Below are 16466 nucleotides of genomic sequence, written 5' to 3'. Positions count from 1 at the left end.
CGACTTTTACTTGAGTCCAAATAAATAATCCTTAAATTATTGCTTCTCTTGCAATTTTCTCATAGATGTAGGCTAAAAAAATCTCTATGATGAAGTTGATGTCGTTTAATCGTATAGATTGAAAGCTAGTTTTCAATAGTAATTTGCCTGATAAGAGTTTTGTACCTTGCTTTTAGGTGTTAGTAAAAGCTACCCCAAAAAGGCTCTAAAACGTTCCACGATTTTAGACACACTGTTATGTCGTTAGCTTAACACAACTTTAGTACTATGACGTCTAAGTCAATGTCAGCGGGGGAAGAATCCTTAATCGTTAAGCTAAACCCATCATTCGGAGAAAGGAAAAGGAGAGAGATAGAGAGAGAAGAGAGAAGAGTCAAAGCTATCACCATTCCCAAATGGAACTCGTCAAAGATTCACCCGTCACTATCTGTTTGACACATAGGGTGATATTTACATACATTTTCAACTCGTGGATTATATGCAATATTGCAACATTGCAGCAAAGGCAAGTTACTCCACTTTCTTTTCATTCGCTCTCTTCATCTCATTCTCGTTGATTACTCTGCTTTTGATCTTCTGAATGGCCCTCTCATCAAATGTCTCATACGCCCTCTTGCATTTCACTCTCGACCACTCCAACGAACTCTTAATCCTATTCTGGTTCTTGTTATAAATTACAGGAACTGTCGTGCTCGTCAGTGTACCTATTTAATTAACAGTCAAATCGGACATTGAAAATCGTTATCCAAGAGAAAGATCAGTAACATAAATATTCTAGAAATTGATGACGTACCTATATAAAGCAATGTTAACAGATCCATTTTGCTCCCAACGTAAGAAAGTAACAACAATCCCGCAACGGCTCCTAAAAACAGAGACCAGTCTTCTTGTGCGCTCACCCGAAACAGAAACCTTATTCCTTCTTCGATCCATGCTCGAACCACGTACGCCATTTGCAGAGCTGATTCTTCAGTCAACTCCAAATCCGACACGTTCGGGGGTGCCCTGTATTCAACATAATTGATTGACCCAATTGGGGGGAAAAAACAAAGAAGTCATTGTCCTCAGTATGTAGAAATTTGTACAGGAAAAGGGAGGCACTTACTTGCCAAAAAGCCTAATCATATTGGCCCAGAGGAAGGCAGAAGCAAGAAGAAGCATGACCAGCCACGAGAAAACAGCGACGAAATGGAATTGATACACTTGCAACAACGTCCACGTTGCTGTTGCCCCGATGAGAATTGTTGCAGTTAGCGACTTTCTTCTCCACAGAGCTACGTCCTTCACTACTGGGCCACACAAAGCCAAGTTCAATGTGAAAACACATCATCTGGGTGAAATTATAAACAAATAAAGAATGCTTTTGGTATGTCTAAAAGAGCAGAGTCGAACTACCCGAGGAAGGAGAAGATGAAGGAGAAGGAGCTAGAGAGTGTGTTTGGGCCGACATGATGAAGAAGACGAGGTGAATCGATGATGTTGCTGTCGAGGTTGGAGATGCTTGCCTTGTTCGGTTTCATCCTGTATACTAGTATTATATAGTTTCAAATATGGGTCATTCGGCGGAGGTGGTCACCAAGACGGTCGTTGAGTTTAGAGCCGACACGTGCAGCGATCCAAGGTGACGTGTGAAACCTTGCAGGAGTCGTGGCATTTGCACGTAAAGTTTGTTCCATCTCATGATTTCAAAAGGTCATAAAAGGAATTGAATTTAATGACCAGTTTTCGGGCATGGGATTCACCTATTGGATCCAAAGTAGCGAACTGCGCTGGTTCTTCAATTGGGCTCCCAATAAGACTTGATATCTCACTTAACGTTTCTCTCTGTTTAAAACTTTGACAGCCCAGCTCCACAAGTTTAAATGGCGGCCCCCCATGACAACTCGCCACACTCCTATTTATTTGAATTTTTTGTTGCAAAAAGATTTCTAATCATTCTACTTGGATTGATCATTTACTTAAAGCTAAAGGCGGTTAAGGAAAAAAAACACGAGCTTAGGCTTTCGAGGGGTCGAATGAGGTAAAAGGTTGTGTTTTCAGAATGAATCCAAACACAACATGGACTTTTCTTGTGAAATTTCATGGTGGACAATGATGTAATTCTCTCCAGCTTGGATGGAATAAGTTCGATGAAGATACTGAAGAGTTTGTAACATTTTGAGTTTCAACTTTCCTCCTCTATTACCGTATATATGATAAAGGGGCAAATTTGCAGTTTGTTCAAAAGATAACACATTAAACAGTTCATGGTCAAAATAGAAATTTAAGACTGCAGCTGGATGATGCATCAATAAAATTTTTCTTGTTGTAGGCTTTGCAGCAGAAAGTCTTGGAGTAGGAATTCGAGTAAGCCAATTGATTTCGCTTCATTAATCAGACATTCGTTTTTTCTTCTGATTTTTCTCATTTTTTGATGGCTTTGGAGTAATCAGCTTTGAATTATGGGAACATCATTCACATCAACATAAAATTGCAGATGGCACAGTTGCCCAAAGTTGAGTCTCAGAATACTCAGACGCTCCTGGGCCTCTTCATCCTTCAAACACGCCGAGTACTTGTCAATGTTAATGATGTCATATCAAATCCAAATATAATTACTCATCCAATCCTTAATATATAACCTAATCATTAAGTTAATTTTCGTAATAAATATCATACCTATTTTTCATATTTATCAATTTCTTCTAAATTATCCTTGTGGATACTCCCTCAATCATAATCAAGTAAGTGAGCTGGGAAAAATATTAAGAAGGATGATTATGGTGTTTTAAAAAAAAAAAGGTCATATTTCTTGTAATTAACTAACTTACCTAATTTCTTTTATCTAATCAAATTAGTTAAATAGATATTATATTAAGGACTAGAGGAGTACATTATAATCATGATAAAATTGATAAATCCTGAGGGAATTAAAAACAGTAAAAAAAATATGGCATTAATTTCATCTCAATTCTCAGATACAGAAGCAATCAACGTCATATTTAATTATGATTCAGAGGACAACTAAAAGTAGTTAAATTTGGATGCAAAAGCTTGGCAAAAAGATAATCATCATAGATAATTAATATTCCTTCAGTTCTTAATGTAAGACCTAATTAACTAGTTTGAGTAAATTAAATATGTTAGTTAAATTAGTTAATATGATATGGTATATTCTTTCTAAAACACCTTAAGCATTTTTCTTAGTTACTTCCCTTCTTCCCCTACTTTATTATTATTGGGAGAATATCAATAAGGTAAATTTTGGGGAAAAAAATTAATAAACATGTAAACTAAGTCTTATATATAAGATCAACATCAATTCTCTAATTAAGTTCTATATTAAGGACAGAGGGGTGAAAATCTATGACTTAGTTGAGCCAAAGCATAAAACAGCAGGAGCATATCAAGTTGAATTTAAACATCTTGCTTCAATTCGCGGATACCAACTGAATGCTCTTCTCCTTTTCCCTAGTATGCTCTTTCCATTCTTCCATAATAATGTGTGGCAAAAGAAAAACATTGCAATTCACAGACAATGGTATTATCCTTGCACGTACAGATGGAAGTGGGACTTTGTACACACAACACAGTGATTTCACATGCTTTGACCGAAATTGACGCCAATTATGTAAAGATGCATGCAAGGCAGATTTTTCACTCACCAAACTTCATCTTTATTTTTTCGGCCTGATGTACAGGTCACTGGAACCGTCTTTTGTTTGTGGGCCTTGCCCTTTTTTTTTTTTTTTCATTTCTTTCTTTCCGTTTCACTGGTCAAGTTTAAATAAAGTTTTGTCGTGGCCATCATCTGCAACTCCATGAGTGCCCATAATTTGGCGCCCCACATCCGTCTCTTTCCTTTTTCTTAATAGCAGTTAATTAATGTCAATCATTTTACCTTCCTCGTGCCCAAACAACATACAGACACAGCATTCACACTTCCCAGTAGAGGCTTTAAAATAATCAGATACCTCCGCTGCATCTGTATTGAAGGTAATGCCTTGGATTACATGATTTCCATTTTGTTAATGGATAATTTCTTAAACATTCCAACATATCGATGAATAACTTTATTTAATGTTGTTTAATCTTTTATTTCAAAAAAAAAAATCTTTATTTCTTAAAGATTTCTACAGCCGCTAGTTGACTTGAACACTGTACCAATATTTCTTTTCTCCTCATTTATGTTGTGCTTGACCTAGCCCTTAACGATCAAATGCACTAGACGATGCCAAGAAAATCAGCGATTCCCTTTTCTGGGAAACCTTATTTGCTTATATGTTGATCTCTGATGACAGAATGAGAGGACTACATAATCAGAAATGAAAATGGGGTCTCTCATAATATTTACCATGCCAGTTCTCCTCCAAATACTGAATATTTACTGATGAATTGATTATATATATATATATATATATTAGAGGAAGAACACTGAAAGGAAACTGGTGAATTGGTATAGGATTATTAACAACCAGCGGAATCAGAAAAGTTGACAAAGAAGAGAGAAAGGGGAGATGAGTGGCGTGATTTCAGGGGTGTTATAGTCAAAATGATGGGCTAAAGCCATAGCTTCCACTTTAATGATAATTCATGAGTGAATTGTTCGTCACTTTAGTTGGAAGCAATAACCATTTGAAAACGCGTCACCCCCTGGCCCCTGCCCAATCCCATCAATTTTGCTACCTTAAAAACTAACAAGCCTCAATAAACTATTATTTCTTATCACTCCAATCACACCTTCCTGTGAGGTTGTTATATACAGCTCCCAGCTCCTGTGGCCAGTCACTCTCCAAGACAAGGGAAATCTAATACTTTGATTTCGTTTCCAATTTTAGAAAGTGGATTGGGATGCTTTACTCCTAATTGCTCTTCTCAGTGAGGTTTGAGTGGACTCTGGTTTTCTGATGTATACAATGGGAAGAACAAGCTTGCTCCCTCTGGTGTGTTCTGTTCTGGCCTTGCTGAGCGTGTGTCTGGTGAAAGCAGAAGACGCATATAAGTACTATACATGGGCTGTCACTTATGGGACTCGTTCTCCTCTTGGCATTCCCCAGCAAGTGGGTCATATATCTACATTCTTGCTTCTCATAACTTTTCATTTGCCTACCAAGGGATTAATCTATGTGCATTTCTGATATTTCGGTCTTTTACTTCTTTTGTTTAAGGTAATCCTCATCAACGGTCAGTTTCCTGGGCCTAGGCTTGATGTAGTGACTAATGACAATATAATTCTCAACCTTGTGAACAAGCTGGACGAACCGTTTCTTCTGACTTGGTGAGTTTCTCTGCATCTCTCTGCCGTGTTTTCCATGATCGAATCGAGGACATGTTTTGACGACGTTTTGATGAAACAGGAACGGTATTAAACAAAGGAAAAATTCATGGCAAGACGGAGTACTGGGAACGAACTGTCCCATTCCTCCAAACTCAAATTACACTTACAAGTTTCAGGTCAAGGATCAAATTGGAGCCTACTCATACTTCCCATCAACTCAACTCCACAAAGCATCGGGAGGTTTCGGTGGACTCAATGTCTATCACAGATCCGTCATCCCAATCCCCTATCCAAACCCTGATGACGATTTTACTTTACTCATCGGCGACTGGTACAACTCCGACCACAAGGTAAGATAGATTATTATATTTTTAAAAACATTTCACAAGCTGTTATACCTGTGAAATCTTGTCACTTCATCCAGCTAAACCCCTACTTCCTCTCTTTCTCATGTCTGTAGAAATTAAGGCAAAGTTTGGATTCTGGAAGATCTCTTGCCTTTCCAGATGGCCTCCTTATCAATGGTCAGGCCCATACTACCTTCAACGGTGACCAAGGTCAGATCGTGTTTTGCCATTTTTCAAGAAATCCGCTTTTTGTTTCCAATTCTACTTTTTTCCCCCTGTCAAAGCTGCATTTACCGATAAAGTTTATTCTTGCTTCAGGAAAAACATACATGTTCAGGATCTCAAATGTGGGCTTATCAACCTCGATTAACTTCAGGATACAGGGTCATAACCTTAAATTAGTGGAGGTCGAGGGATCACATACCATCCAAAACCTTTACGACTCTCTTGATGTGCATGTGGGCCAATCCGTCACCGTTTTAGTAACCTTAAATCAGCCTCCAAAAGACTACTACATTGTTGCCTCCACCAGATTTACCAGGAAAGTTCTCACAGCAACAGCAGTTTTACACTACGCGAACTCCCGTTCCCCAGCTTCTGGACCTTTGCCCGCTGCTCCTGCCTACCAATATCACTGGTCTATGAAACAAGCTAGAACCTTCAGGTTGTTATTCAGAATATATATAGCCTTGGATTTGGAGATATATATGCTTTCAAAGTTCCCATAGATTTTGACTTTCGTGTCTGTATATGCGCAGATGGAATTTGACAGCGAACGCCGCTAGGCCTAACCCACAGGGATCATTCCATTATGGGAAGATAACTCCGACAAAGACATTAGTGTTGGTCAATTCTGAAGCTCTGATTAATGGGAAACTGCGTTACGCTGTGAACAAGGTGTCCTATGTTAACCCTGATACTCCTCTCAAGCTTGCTGATTTCTACAACATCCCAGGAATCTACAGCGTGGATTCAATCCAAAGCGTCCCCAGTAATAATAACGGCGCAGCAACCATAGCCACCTCTGTAATCCCATCTTCTCTGCATGACTTCATCGAGGTTGTTTTCCAGAACGACGAAAACGCCATGCAGTCTTGGCATCTGGATGGATATGACTTTTGGGTCGTCGGGTACGTCAGCTTTGGCAGTTGGATCTGTATTTGCTTTGAATTATATGACCTCAAGAGAACAGATGATTAAATTGTTGAATGCAATAAACGCAGGTACGGCAAGGGGCAGTGGACGCCAGCCAAGAGAAGTACCTATAATCTAGTGGATGCCTTGACCAGGCACACAGCACAGGTACGCAATTAGGTCCTAAAGAATTAATATACAAGTTTAGATGAGTGGAATACGAATGTTGATGTAAGAGAGAATGTGGTGGTGGACATGTACGTAGGTGTATCCGAAGTCATGGACAAGCATATTGGTGTCGTTGGACAACCAAGGAATGTGGAACATGAGGTCAGCGATGTGGGGAAGACAGTACCTGGGACAGCAGTTGTATTTGAGGGTGTGGAGTGCTCAACGCAGTTTTACCAGTGAGTATGATATCCCAAGCAATGTCCTGCTTTGCGGCAAAGCCCTTGGCCATCGTCCTTAAATCTACTCATGACAGTTTGACTAGGAAATCCAAAAGGGAATTTCAATTAAATCTCTCTTGATATATGATTATAATTATATACAAGTATGATATAACGATCTTTGTTTCTCCTGCTGAATCTTGGTTTTTTTTTTGGGTACAATCTTGGGTTCTGTTATCAATGGCTTCCAAGATTCCCATGATCTGTTATGTATTGGGTCAAGATCGTTATTGCTTTTGGGCCACAGGCATCCTGTCGGTATTTGGGTTACAGTCATTTCGTTGGGCTAGAAACAATTGAACTTGGAAAAAAAAACAAAAAATAAGACGAGAACCTTTGACGTGTTTTGTACGAATAAGGGAATACACACGCACATATGAGAACTCTAACAAATGTCGCTCCACTCCATTGTGGACGAAGATTTGTGATTGCATGTGCGATTCTATTTGGAAGAAAGGAGTGCAGGAAGTGGGCCACGTGACAAAATTTAATGCAAATACCTTTTAGGAGTTCCCAATGAAACACAACCATGTGTGATCCGCCTTGTTGATCTGTTTCTATTTCCAGAATGGAGTTCTTGGGATCTATCTCATTCACTTCCGAATCCTGTCTATCTAGGCTACCATCCACTGAATCCACAGTTGGCTTATACAACAATCATTCTTTAAAATATTGTTTTTTCCTTTATTGTTCTCCATCTGGGATTCCCCCCCCCCCCCAAACCTCCGTGTGGCATTGCATGCACCCGTTCGAAATTTCTTTACTTTCTCGTCCTTTATTGGCCTTCACTATTTCCAGGCCTCTGTCTGTTTGTAAATTAAATTTATTTATAAAAAGAACGAAAAGTTGACGACATAAAAAAAATATAAGAATTAATCAGCTTGATTTTTACAAAATTTTCATTTAAAAAACAAAAATCTTTAAGAAAAATGAAAAAGCCGCCCTCAGATATTATTTATACATTCAGTGGGGAGGAGAAGAAGAAGAAAGCAATAGTCTATTAGTGGTCAATGCTATCTCTCTATTTCATTAAAAAGCACTAAAAAATTTAATACACGGTACTATATAAATTAGACGTAATGAAGGAGGGAATCGATCGTTATGCCTACAAGATCAATCTGATCATTGGATCATATATATGGGGAAAAGCTATCAGTTTGATTGAGAAACAATTTCGGATCTGTCTGAAAAGATGTTAATGGACATAAAACTAGATCGTCAAATTCACAGCAAAAATATAATAACAACGAGATCGATCCGCTCTCAGCTCCGGCACAACCGCCCTCTTAGATCCCCACCTCGTGCCACCTGCCAAGAATTTCAGCTGAGTCCAAATCCCCAAACTCGTTGCTCCTGATTTGAGTGCTTTCGTTGAAGGCAAAGTAGCAGTATTCAGTTTTGCTTCTTTTTTTAGTATTTCAAGGTATAAGAATTTGAATTTTTTTAAATGAATTATTGAGATCATAAATGGGGAAGAAGCATTCGTAGCTTCCCTATCCGCAGCTTCATATGGGTTCACATTCTCACGAACAAACTACTGAGTAATCATTCTCTTATTAAATTGCGACGCAGTCATATTTAAATGGAACTCTGAATATATAACCAGGTTGCTGGCTTGACGAATAAGGTTTCTTGGGACGAGCAGAACGTGCTAATTAATTAGAGTTATACTTTATAAAGCAAACGATTGAGCTAAGCTTGAGCTGAGTTCTAGCCCGCGGTCCGCGTACTTTGCTCTCTCTCTCTCTCTCTCTCTATATATATATATATATAGGCCCTCGTAAATCTGGGACCTAGTCAGCTCTCTCCCCCTTGAGTTTCTGGTTCGTGCATTTCTTTCCTTTTTCTTTCATTTCTTTAATTTGCTACGCATATTGGTTTTGAAAAGATGCATTCCTGTCTCAGTTAAGGTAGCTTTTTGGGTTAAAGAAAGAACAAGATTTCATGAATTCTTGATCTCTTTCTCCTTTCTGCGCTCTTCTCGGTTTATTAAAATTGATAACTCCAATTTATCACATGATAAGTTTTACCCATCCAGCACAGTCTGACTTTGACTTCACTAACTTCACTAACACAGACGCACGAATGTAAGATATTCGTCCCAAGTTTTCCGAATACCTTGTTGAAACGTCTCTTCGTTATCGATGTACGTCATTGAGCATATCTGTCAAAGATCTTCGTCCAAAGGTTACTGAATATATTGTTGAAAAGTCTCTTGGTTCTTTGGCAACCGGACAGAAGTAGCACAAAAGAAGATGAAGCAAGCCACACTGATGCATATTATTCTTGGAATTTTGGCTTGCTTGGGTGCTGCGTTGGTGAATGCGGAAGATCCATATAGGTATTTTACGTGGGAAGTGAGATATGGAACAATAAGACCCCTTGGTTTTCCTCAACAGGTTGGTCAAATCTTTAACCCCTTGTCTTTATTTCGTACCTGCAGAATGGTCTGATAAATCATCTCTATTTATACTGCCTTGTCAGGGTGTTCTTATCAATGGCCAATTTCCAGGTCCAACCGTAGATGCTGTCACTAATGACAATATCCTTGTAAATGTCATTAACAAGCTAGATGAACCTTTCCTTATCACATGGTGATCAGCGGTTCTTTTCCATATGTATAGTTTAGGTTTCTCTCACCGTAAATTAAACTAGGATTTCGGGTGATATCGTTATGTAACAAGTATTATCTGTGGACTGTGGTGTAAAACAGGAATGGCATCAAACAGAGAAGAACTTCATGGCAAGATGGAGCTATGGGAACCAACTGCCCAATCCCTCCAAACTCAAATTGGACATACAAGTTCCAACTCAAGGATCAAATTGGAACCTACAATTATTTCCCATCTACCAAACTTCACAGAGTTGCTGGCGGTTTTGGTGCTTTCAATATTGACCAAAGGTCTGTGATATCCAAGCCGTATCCTGAACCCGCAGCAGATTTCACCTTGCTCGTTCATGATTGGTTCAAGACCGACCACAAGGTATTCCTTGTCATTCCCATCAATAAAATATTAGGCAACCGCTGTGATGGAATTAACCCAAGTAAAACCATCTGAATTGCAGTCACTGAGGCGACAACTGGACGCTAACAAACCTCTTCCTTTTCCTGATGCTCTTCTCATAAATGGCCAAAAGAATTCAGCCGTATTTACCGGTGAAAAAGGTAACCATCCCCATTATTCCTTACATTCAAGAAACCACAAGTTCAAGATTAAATCCGAGGTTGAGAATAAAATATATTCGATCAGGGAAAACTTACAAGATCAGAGTGTCCAACGTGGGAATAGCAACCTCAATTAACTTGAGGATTCAGGGGCATAAGATGAAGCTCATCGAAGTTGAAGGAGCTCACACACTGCAGGAAGTTTACGAATCACTGGATGTTCATGTGGGCCAGTCACTAGCAGTCTTGGTTACACTTGATGGGCCACCTCAGGATTACTACATCGTCGCATCAAGTCGTTTCACTAAGACAATGCTCACCGCCATAGCCACTCTTCGTTACGTGGGATCTAACAAAAAGGCCCCTGGACCTCTACCCCCTGGCCCTACTTACCAACTTCATTGGTCCCTGAAGCAAGCCAGGACCATCAGGTAGGAGAACCCTTCTCTTTTTAACATTAAAAACAAAAAAAAAACAAAAAAGATGAGGACTCCGCTACAGTCGATCATGTTTTTATTAGTGACTCTGTTTTTTTTTTTTTTTGGCTTGGGGAAAGGTTGAATTTAACAGCAAATGCAGCCAGGCCGAATCCTCAGGGGTCATTCCACTACGGAACTATACCAGCAGTGAGGACAATCGTGTTAGAGAATTCTAAGGCCATTATAAATGGAAAATTGAGATATGCTGTGAATGGGATTTCCTACGTGGATCCCAACACTCCATTGAAGCTGGCTGATTGGTTCAACATTCCTGGTGTCTTTAACCTCAATACTATCGGAGATAGCCCTCCTCGTCGCGGTACCCCTGCTAAGCTTGGAGTCTCTGTCGTAGGACTTGCCCTTCATGACTTCGTCGAAATTATTTTCCTCAACAATGAGACCACTGTCCAGTCCTGGCATATGGATGGATCTAGCTTCTATGCCGTCGGGTAACTCTCTCTCTCTCTCTCTCTCTCTCTCTCTCTCTCTCTCTCTCACGCCCACACACACATGAAGAGGTCTAATTTAGAGTAAAATTTTACAAAGGACGAGTTGAAATGTTCAGGTACGGCTCTGGTGTGTGGAAACCTGAGATGAGAAGACGTTACAATTTGGTTGACGGTGTTCCGAGGCACACAGTTCAGGTATATCCACGTTCATGGAGTGCAATATTGGTGTCTTTGGACAATAAGGGTATGTGGAACTTGAGATCTGCAATATGGTCAAGGAGGTACTTGGGGCAAGAGTTGTATCTGAGGGTGTGGAACAATGAAAAGAGCCTCTTCACTGAGACTGATCCGCCTCCCAATCTACTTTTTTGTGGCAAGGCTAAGCACCTGCACTAGTCAGTCATAGTCAAAAAGAACCATTCTTTTCCACTTAAATTTGATCACTGTTGGTAGTGTAAGTTGTAGCTCTCAATATCTTTCTTTTCATTCTTATTATTATTTTGTTTTAGAATTTTCAGTTGCGAGGGTGTGACTGTCAAAATACAGTGAAAAAATGCACATTTGCTTTCGAATATAATAATATCGAGGTTATTATATAAGTAGAAATGCGAAGGTGCTATTGCGTTAATTCATTAGATTATTTCTTATAATCCAATAATTATAATCCTTTCCTATATTGTTTGCCAAGTTTAAAATCCTTTCAAGTCTCAAGAGTCACAGATTCATCAATTAGATATTCATAAACAATCGCACCGCAAATGTGCATGTGCGCTTCTATTATTTATTTATTTCTAATTCTTTCCAAGTCTAACCCCAATTCTAACAATATATACGGAGATTGATGAAGAAATTTATACTACCAAGTCACGCTTTAACGAAAATCAAGGTTAACTAACAATATCAACTTTGCAATGGAATCAATACCTTCACAGCTTTGCTCTCTATATATTGACGTAAACTAATTACATTTTGAACTGCTAGTGGAATTCGATGAAACTTTGGAAACCGGTGGGATTCCTCAAGGATTGAAAAATGTTTTTAGAATACTATCTTCAGTCCTAAATATAAAAATTAGTTGGACTAATTTGAGTAAATTAAGAAAATAAATTAAGTTAGTTATTTGTAATAAACAGGTGTTGTTTTTTTTAAAATATCATTACTAATCAAGTTTATTAGCTGAAACTACCATTATTAGAAGGATTATCTTGAAAAAATAAATAAATATGACATAAATAAATATGAGATATAAAGTAGATTAGGGTCTTATATTTAAGATTAAAATAAAAGTCAAACAAAATCTTATATTAAAAATAAATATATAGACTAGGAAGAAAGCACAGACGACGGTCGGGGCATTATAATTTCTCAGCCATCACAATATATCCTTCGAACATAATTACGTTTCTTAATTAACGGGTGAGATTTCCATAATAGGCAACACAGACTACAGGTGAAAGCCTAGCTAGTAGAAAAATGAATAGACATTATCCTGTTTGTTTTTGAGAGAGAGGAGGGGAGTTTTTTTGTTTGGGGGGAGGGGTCCGTAAGGGAATAAAAGTAGGGGAAAGCAAAGAAACAGAAGTGTGTCGGGCATAGGTGTGTTTGAAAGTAAGGCTGCTGTTGGATTCCTTGTTCACCAACAGCAAGAATCTAACGTTATCTGAGAAAATTCTCTCTGAAGCCTGCCTTTTTCATTTCATTCGTCTCTAAATTTCTCGTTACCCAAAAGTTCTGCATATGCTACCCACCCACACCTTAACTGTTAAAATACATATGCTGTATGCTAAACCCCGAGAGTTTTGAGTTTACCAACGTTATATATCATATTCTTCTAGACGAGCTTAACTCTGTTTTTTATTAGCTTATCAAAGATATAGGTTATGATTTCTTTTAATCCTTGCATTCTTTCGCCTACTTTTAATTAAGGACTCACATCCACTTCTTCACTTACACTGGAGAAGCAAAATTTGGTTTCGGGTGCAGGTAAAGTAAGAGACGACAAAAAGGAAAGAAGTTGGGGGATTAAAAAATAAGAAGGGGAAAAGAAAACGAGAGATTTGGATACTAGAAAAACACTCGGCCTTAAGTTCCATTCAATTTTAGCACTGTCTGGTCCGGGAGAATATAATTAAGCCAAACATTACATTGACCAAAACACACAGAAGAAAGCAAAGTAGTGGAAAATGTGTAAAAGAAGACTGATGCTACGTACATATATCCATATTCATATCCCACTCGAAACCAAAAACAAGCAAAGCAGAAATTAACAGCCCTAACGTACAAGTGAGTTAAGGAAAAAGGAACTTCGAAAAGAGAGAGAGAGAAACTAAGATGTTCGTAGAATGGAGTTAAGGATATGAAGTACCATTGGTGGTGGAAAGATCAAACCACGAAAGAGTTGGATTCCAGGTATACCCCAATTGATCATCCCCAGCAACTACTGGAGCAGACCCCAAATTAGCAGATAAAGAAGAAGATGCGTGTGAAGAAGAAGCCATGTTCCCCAACACCTGTGACGAGTTATTGTCGCTACAATAATTAGCTGCTGAAGATGATCTCAGCCTCTGGTACAGTTCTTGAATTCCACTGCCCTCATGTTCTCCAACTAAGAACCCATTTTGATTGTTGTTATTACTGTTACTGCTTCTCCAGATAGAGCTGCATAGCCCAAGTGTGGGAAATTGACCAACAGAATCAAAGTTTAGGGCTCGACCGTTAACCAATCCATTTCCAACCACTGGCTCAGTTACCGCGTGGGACACCATCAAGGTCCCTTGTTCCTTAACAGCATTAATGGACATGGGAAGACTAGGGTTAGGGTTAGGGTTATGGTTTTGACTAGCTCTCAGCAAAGCTAACACATGAGAATTTTGCGGTGAGCCCCATAGAATCGGGTTTGAAGCAAGGTCGTGGTCGATGAACCCGGCCACCCCGAGCACCGACCTTTCAAGCTCCGATGGTGCAGCTGTTTTCATCTTAGCCACGCTCGTCTTCACGACGGAGTTGGAAGCGCCGAGGTTCCTGTTCTTCCGGCAACCACCTCCGATTGGAACATTCCTGAGAGCACCACCTTTGGTCCAGTACCGGCGACATGTCTTGCAGAAGTGGCGAGGCTGAGTGAGGTTGTAGTTGTTGTAGTAACAGAACTTTGTGTTGGAAGAATCACATCGAGGGCACCTCAGGTTCTGGTTCTCGGAATTTGTGGATGTGGCGGCAGCGGTGGTGGTAGAAGTATTGGTGGGGATGGAAGGGTGAGATGAAGAAGAAGGAACCGAAGTATGAGGCGTAGTGATGAGCGGCGAAACTCCCGCTGCTCCGTTAGTGGAGATTTTCCTTTCACCTGCAATGAGGCCAGCACCGCTCAACAGTTCCTGAATCATCTTCTTTATGATCTTTGTGGATCTACAACAATCCAAAACACACGAAAAGCAAAAGGGTGAGTCTTTTAGAGTTAGTGGAGAAAAAGCTAATTAAAGGGGGTAGGTTCGCCCTCTGTGCGCACTCATATATGTACGCGTAAGACTCTGAAATAATTATAGATTGAGGGGTATATAGAATTATATCACTTGCCTTTGGGGAATTCAATTGGATGGCTTCGTAGGACAGCTTCTTTTGTCGGTCAGGTCCTTGCTGCTGCAAAAGAATATATGTAGGGTTGGTGAACGTACGTGAGAGGGCTAACCAGCTAAATAACTACTATTTACCCGATCCGAAAATACAAATAGGAAAGTGTTGCCATTTGCCAAACAAAATGGATCTAAATAGGAATCAGAGAAAAAATATGAGGAGTCTCATATTTTCCCCAAATGCCATAATTACTTCGAATGATCTGATGATTCCGATTCTTAACCAGTCAGAAGAAATCCTAAGGCACTCGTTAATAATTACATAGTCTAACACAACTAAATCATCATACGTGCGATATCTTTACGGACCAATTATGAAAGGGGGAGCGAAATCATTTTTGCTTGTCCCACTCATCAGGACTATAATAACTGTCAATGAGTCATCATGAATTTTCTATCCATCCATTAATCATATCCGACCAACCATTTTGAATTTTAATGGTGTTTTTCTCATCTTTATGTTGCTTTGCAACCAAAGCGCCGTGTGTTTCTAAGGCTAAAAATTGAGCAGCGTGAATGAGTGCATGTGTACTTTAATTCGATTCAACACTAATCAATACTGGGAGACGAAGTTTGGGGGGGGGGGGCACAGATATATGTATAATAGTAATCAAGTTTTGTGGAAGAACAATGCTGGGATTGTGGGTTGGCGTTCAAAAATGATGATTACAGGTTCAAGGGGAGAGCTAATCACGTGGAAGTACGTGTAAAGCTGATTGTCCCTACCCCAACTAAAAAGCCACTTCGCACCCGAAACTCATGGCCTCCATTACCCAACAACCCTATCACATGTACCTCAGTCCTTCAGAACTGCTACTTTCAGTCCCCTCACATCACATTATCAGCCCATATGTGGCGGTATTTTTTTCTCTTTGTTCCAGGAAATTAACCTAATATGAGTTTTATTGTTCATAAAGATTTGAATTCTCCTCTCTCATCAGAAGTTTTCTCTTTGTGCCTGCGCGTTCAGTGGCATGTGTCTAGGTCGATGCAGATATATATATATGATGAAATTATGAGAAATCTTATGACTATATATATCTATTTTAATCATTTAACCGCAGAATATCCGGCAGGCCAAGTTGGGTGGGACTGTACGTGGATCCATCCAGATTAACATGCACAGCTCTCTAGATATACGTGGTGATGACAAGTGAATGAAATGATCGATTCAATTCCTTTTCTACCTATCACAACAAGTACAGACAAGATTTCCAATCACATTGACTAAAAGGAATGTATGTGTATATAATTAAACACTTCATTATGTCATTATAATAGTTTACCACTGTTGTACCTAATTACGACGAGACAAATTGAACATCTGTGTTAATATATATATATATATATATATATTATGCGACCTGTCAATTAAGTTGACCCCTCATATATAAGTTCACATGTAAACATGCATTATTGAACCATTAAACAATAATTCTCATGCTAATCACGAATAGTTACTTTGTATATGATGACTGTGACAACATACAAGTTGCTCTTGCGTAAACTTAAGGCCAAAATTTGAATTAAAAATTGGTACTCTAATAAGTAAGAGAACA

The 16466-nt window shown here is 39.1% G+C and overlaps 3 protein-coding genes across 3 annotated transcripts; 2 read left to right on the top strand and 1 right to left on the bottom strand.

Annotated features, from left to right (window-relative positions):
• The first annotated feature begins 4788 nt into the window (after window positions 1–4788).
• LOC114722229 (L-ascorbate oxidase homolog) lies at window positions 4789–7386 on the top strand. The gene is made up of 8 exons (XM_028908193.1): window positions 4789–5039; window positions 5148–5257; window positions 5337–5607; window positions 5718–5814; window positions 5923–6268; window positions 6363–6734; window positions 6828–6906; window positions 7004–7386. The coding sequence occupies exons 1-8, from the start codon at window positions 4887–4889 to the stop codon at window positions 7205–7207; spliced, it is 1632 nt and encodes a 543-aa protein (XP_028764026.1). The 5' UTR covers window positions 4789–4886; the 3' UTR covers window positions 7208–7386.
• A 2316-nt stretch (window positions 7387–9702) lies between these two features.
• On the top strand, window positions 9703–11922 carry LOC114722230 (L-ascorbate oxidase homolog). The gene is made up of 6 exons (XM_028908194.1): window positions 9703–9781; window positions 9901–10171; window positions 10254–10353; window positions 10439–10784; window positions 10910–11281; window positions 11398–11922. The coding sequence occupies exons 2-6, from the start codon at window positions 9944–9946 to the stop codon at window positions 11675–11677; spliced, it is 1326 nt and encodes a 441-aa protein (XP_028764027.1). The 5' UTR covers window positions 9703–9781; window positions 9901–9943; the 3' UTR covers window positions 11678–11922.
• Window positions 11923–13343: 1421 nt separating this feature from the next.
• Window positions 13344–14751, bottom strand: LOC114722231 (dof zinc finger protein DOF3.7-like). Its single transcript, XM_028908195.1, has one exon. It carries the CDS (start codon window positions 14659–14661, stop codon window positions 13630–13632), a length of 1032 nt encoding a protein of 343 aa, XP_028764028.1. The 5' UTR covers window positions 14662–14751; the 3' UTR covers window positions 13344–13629.
• Between the last annotated feature and the right edge of the window lie 1715 nt (window positions 14752–16466).

Source organism: Neltuma alba, unplaced genomic scaffold (assembly GCF_004799145.2).
Source record: "Neltuma alba isolate B1F8T4 unplaced genomic scaffold, ASM479914v2 tig00012087_pilon, whole genome shotgun sequence".
NCBI lineage: Eukaryota > Viridiplantae > Streptophyta > Magnoliopsida > Fabales > Fabaceae > Neltuma > Neltuma alba.
This window is presented reverse-complemented; position numbering and strand designations above follow the sequence as displayed.

Bases quoted from the DNA above. Each gene is read 5' to 3' on its own strand.
- LOC114722229 (XM_028908193.1), top strand. From the start codon at position 4,887: ATGTATACAATGGGAAGAACAAGCTTGCTCCCTCTGGTGTGTTCTGTT. The intron at 5,040-5,147 runs GTGGGTCATATA...CTTTTGTTTAAG, and splicing joins CTCTTGGCATTCCCCAGCAA to GTAATCCTCATCAACGGTCA. The intron at 6,269-6,362 runs GTTGTTATTCAG...GTATATGCGCAG, and splicing joins AAACAAGCTAGAACCTTCAG to ATGGAATTTGACAGCGAACG.
- LOC114722230 (XM_028908194.1), top strand. From the start codon at position 9,944: ATGGGAACCAACTGCCCAATCCCTCCAAACTCAAATTGGACATACAAG. The intron at 10,172-10,253 runs GTATTCCTTGTC...TCTGAATTGCAG, and splicing joins GGTTCAAGACCGACCACAAG to TCACTGAGGCGACAACTGGA. The intron at 11,282-11,397 runs GTAACTCTCTCT...TGAAATGTTCAG, and splicing joins TCTAGCTTCTATGCCGTCGG to GTACGGCTCTGGTGTGTGGA.
- LOC114722231 (XM_028908195.1), bottom strand. From the start codon at position 14,661: ATGATTCAGGAACTGTTGAGCGGTGCTGGCCTCATTGCAGGTGAAAGG.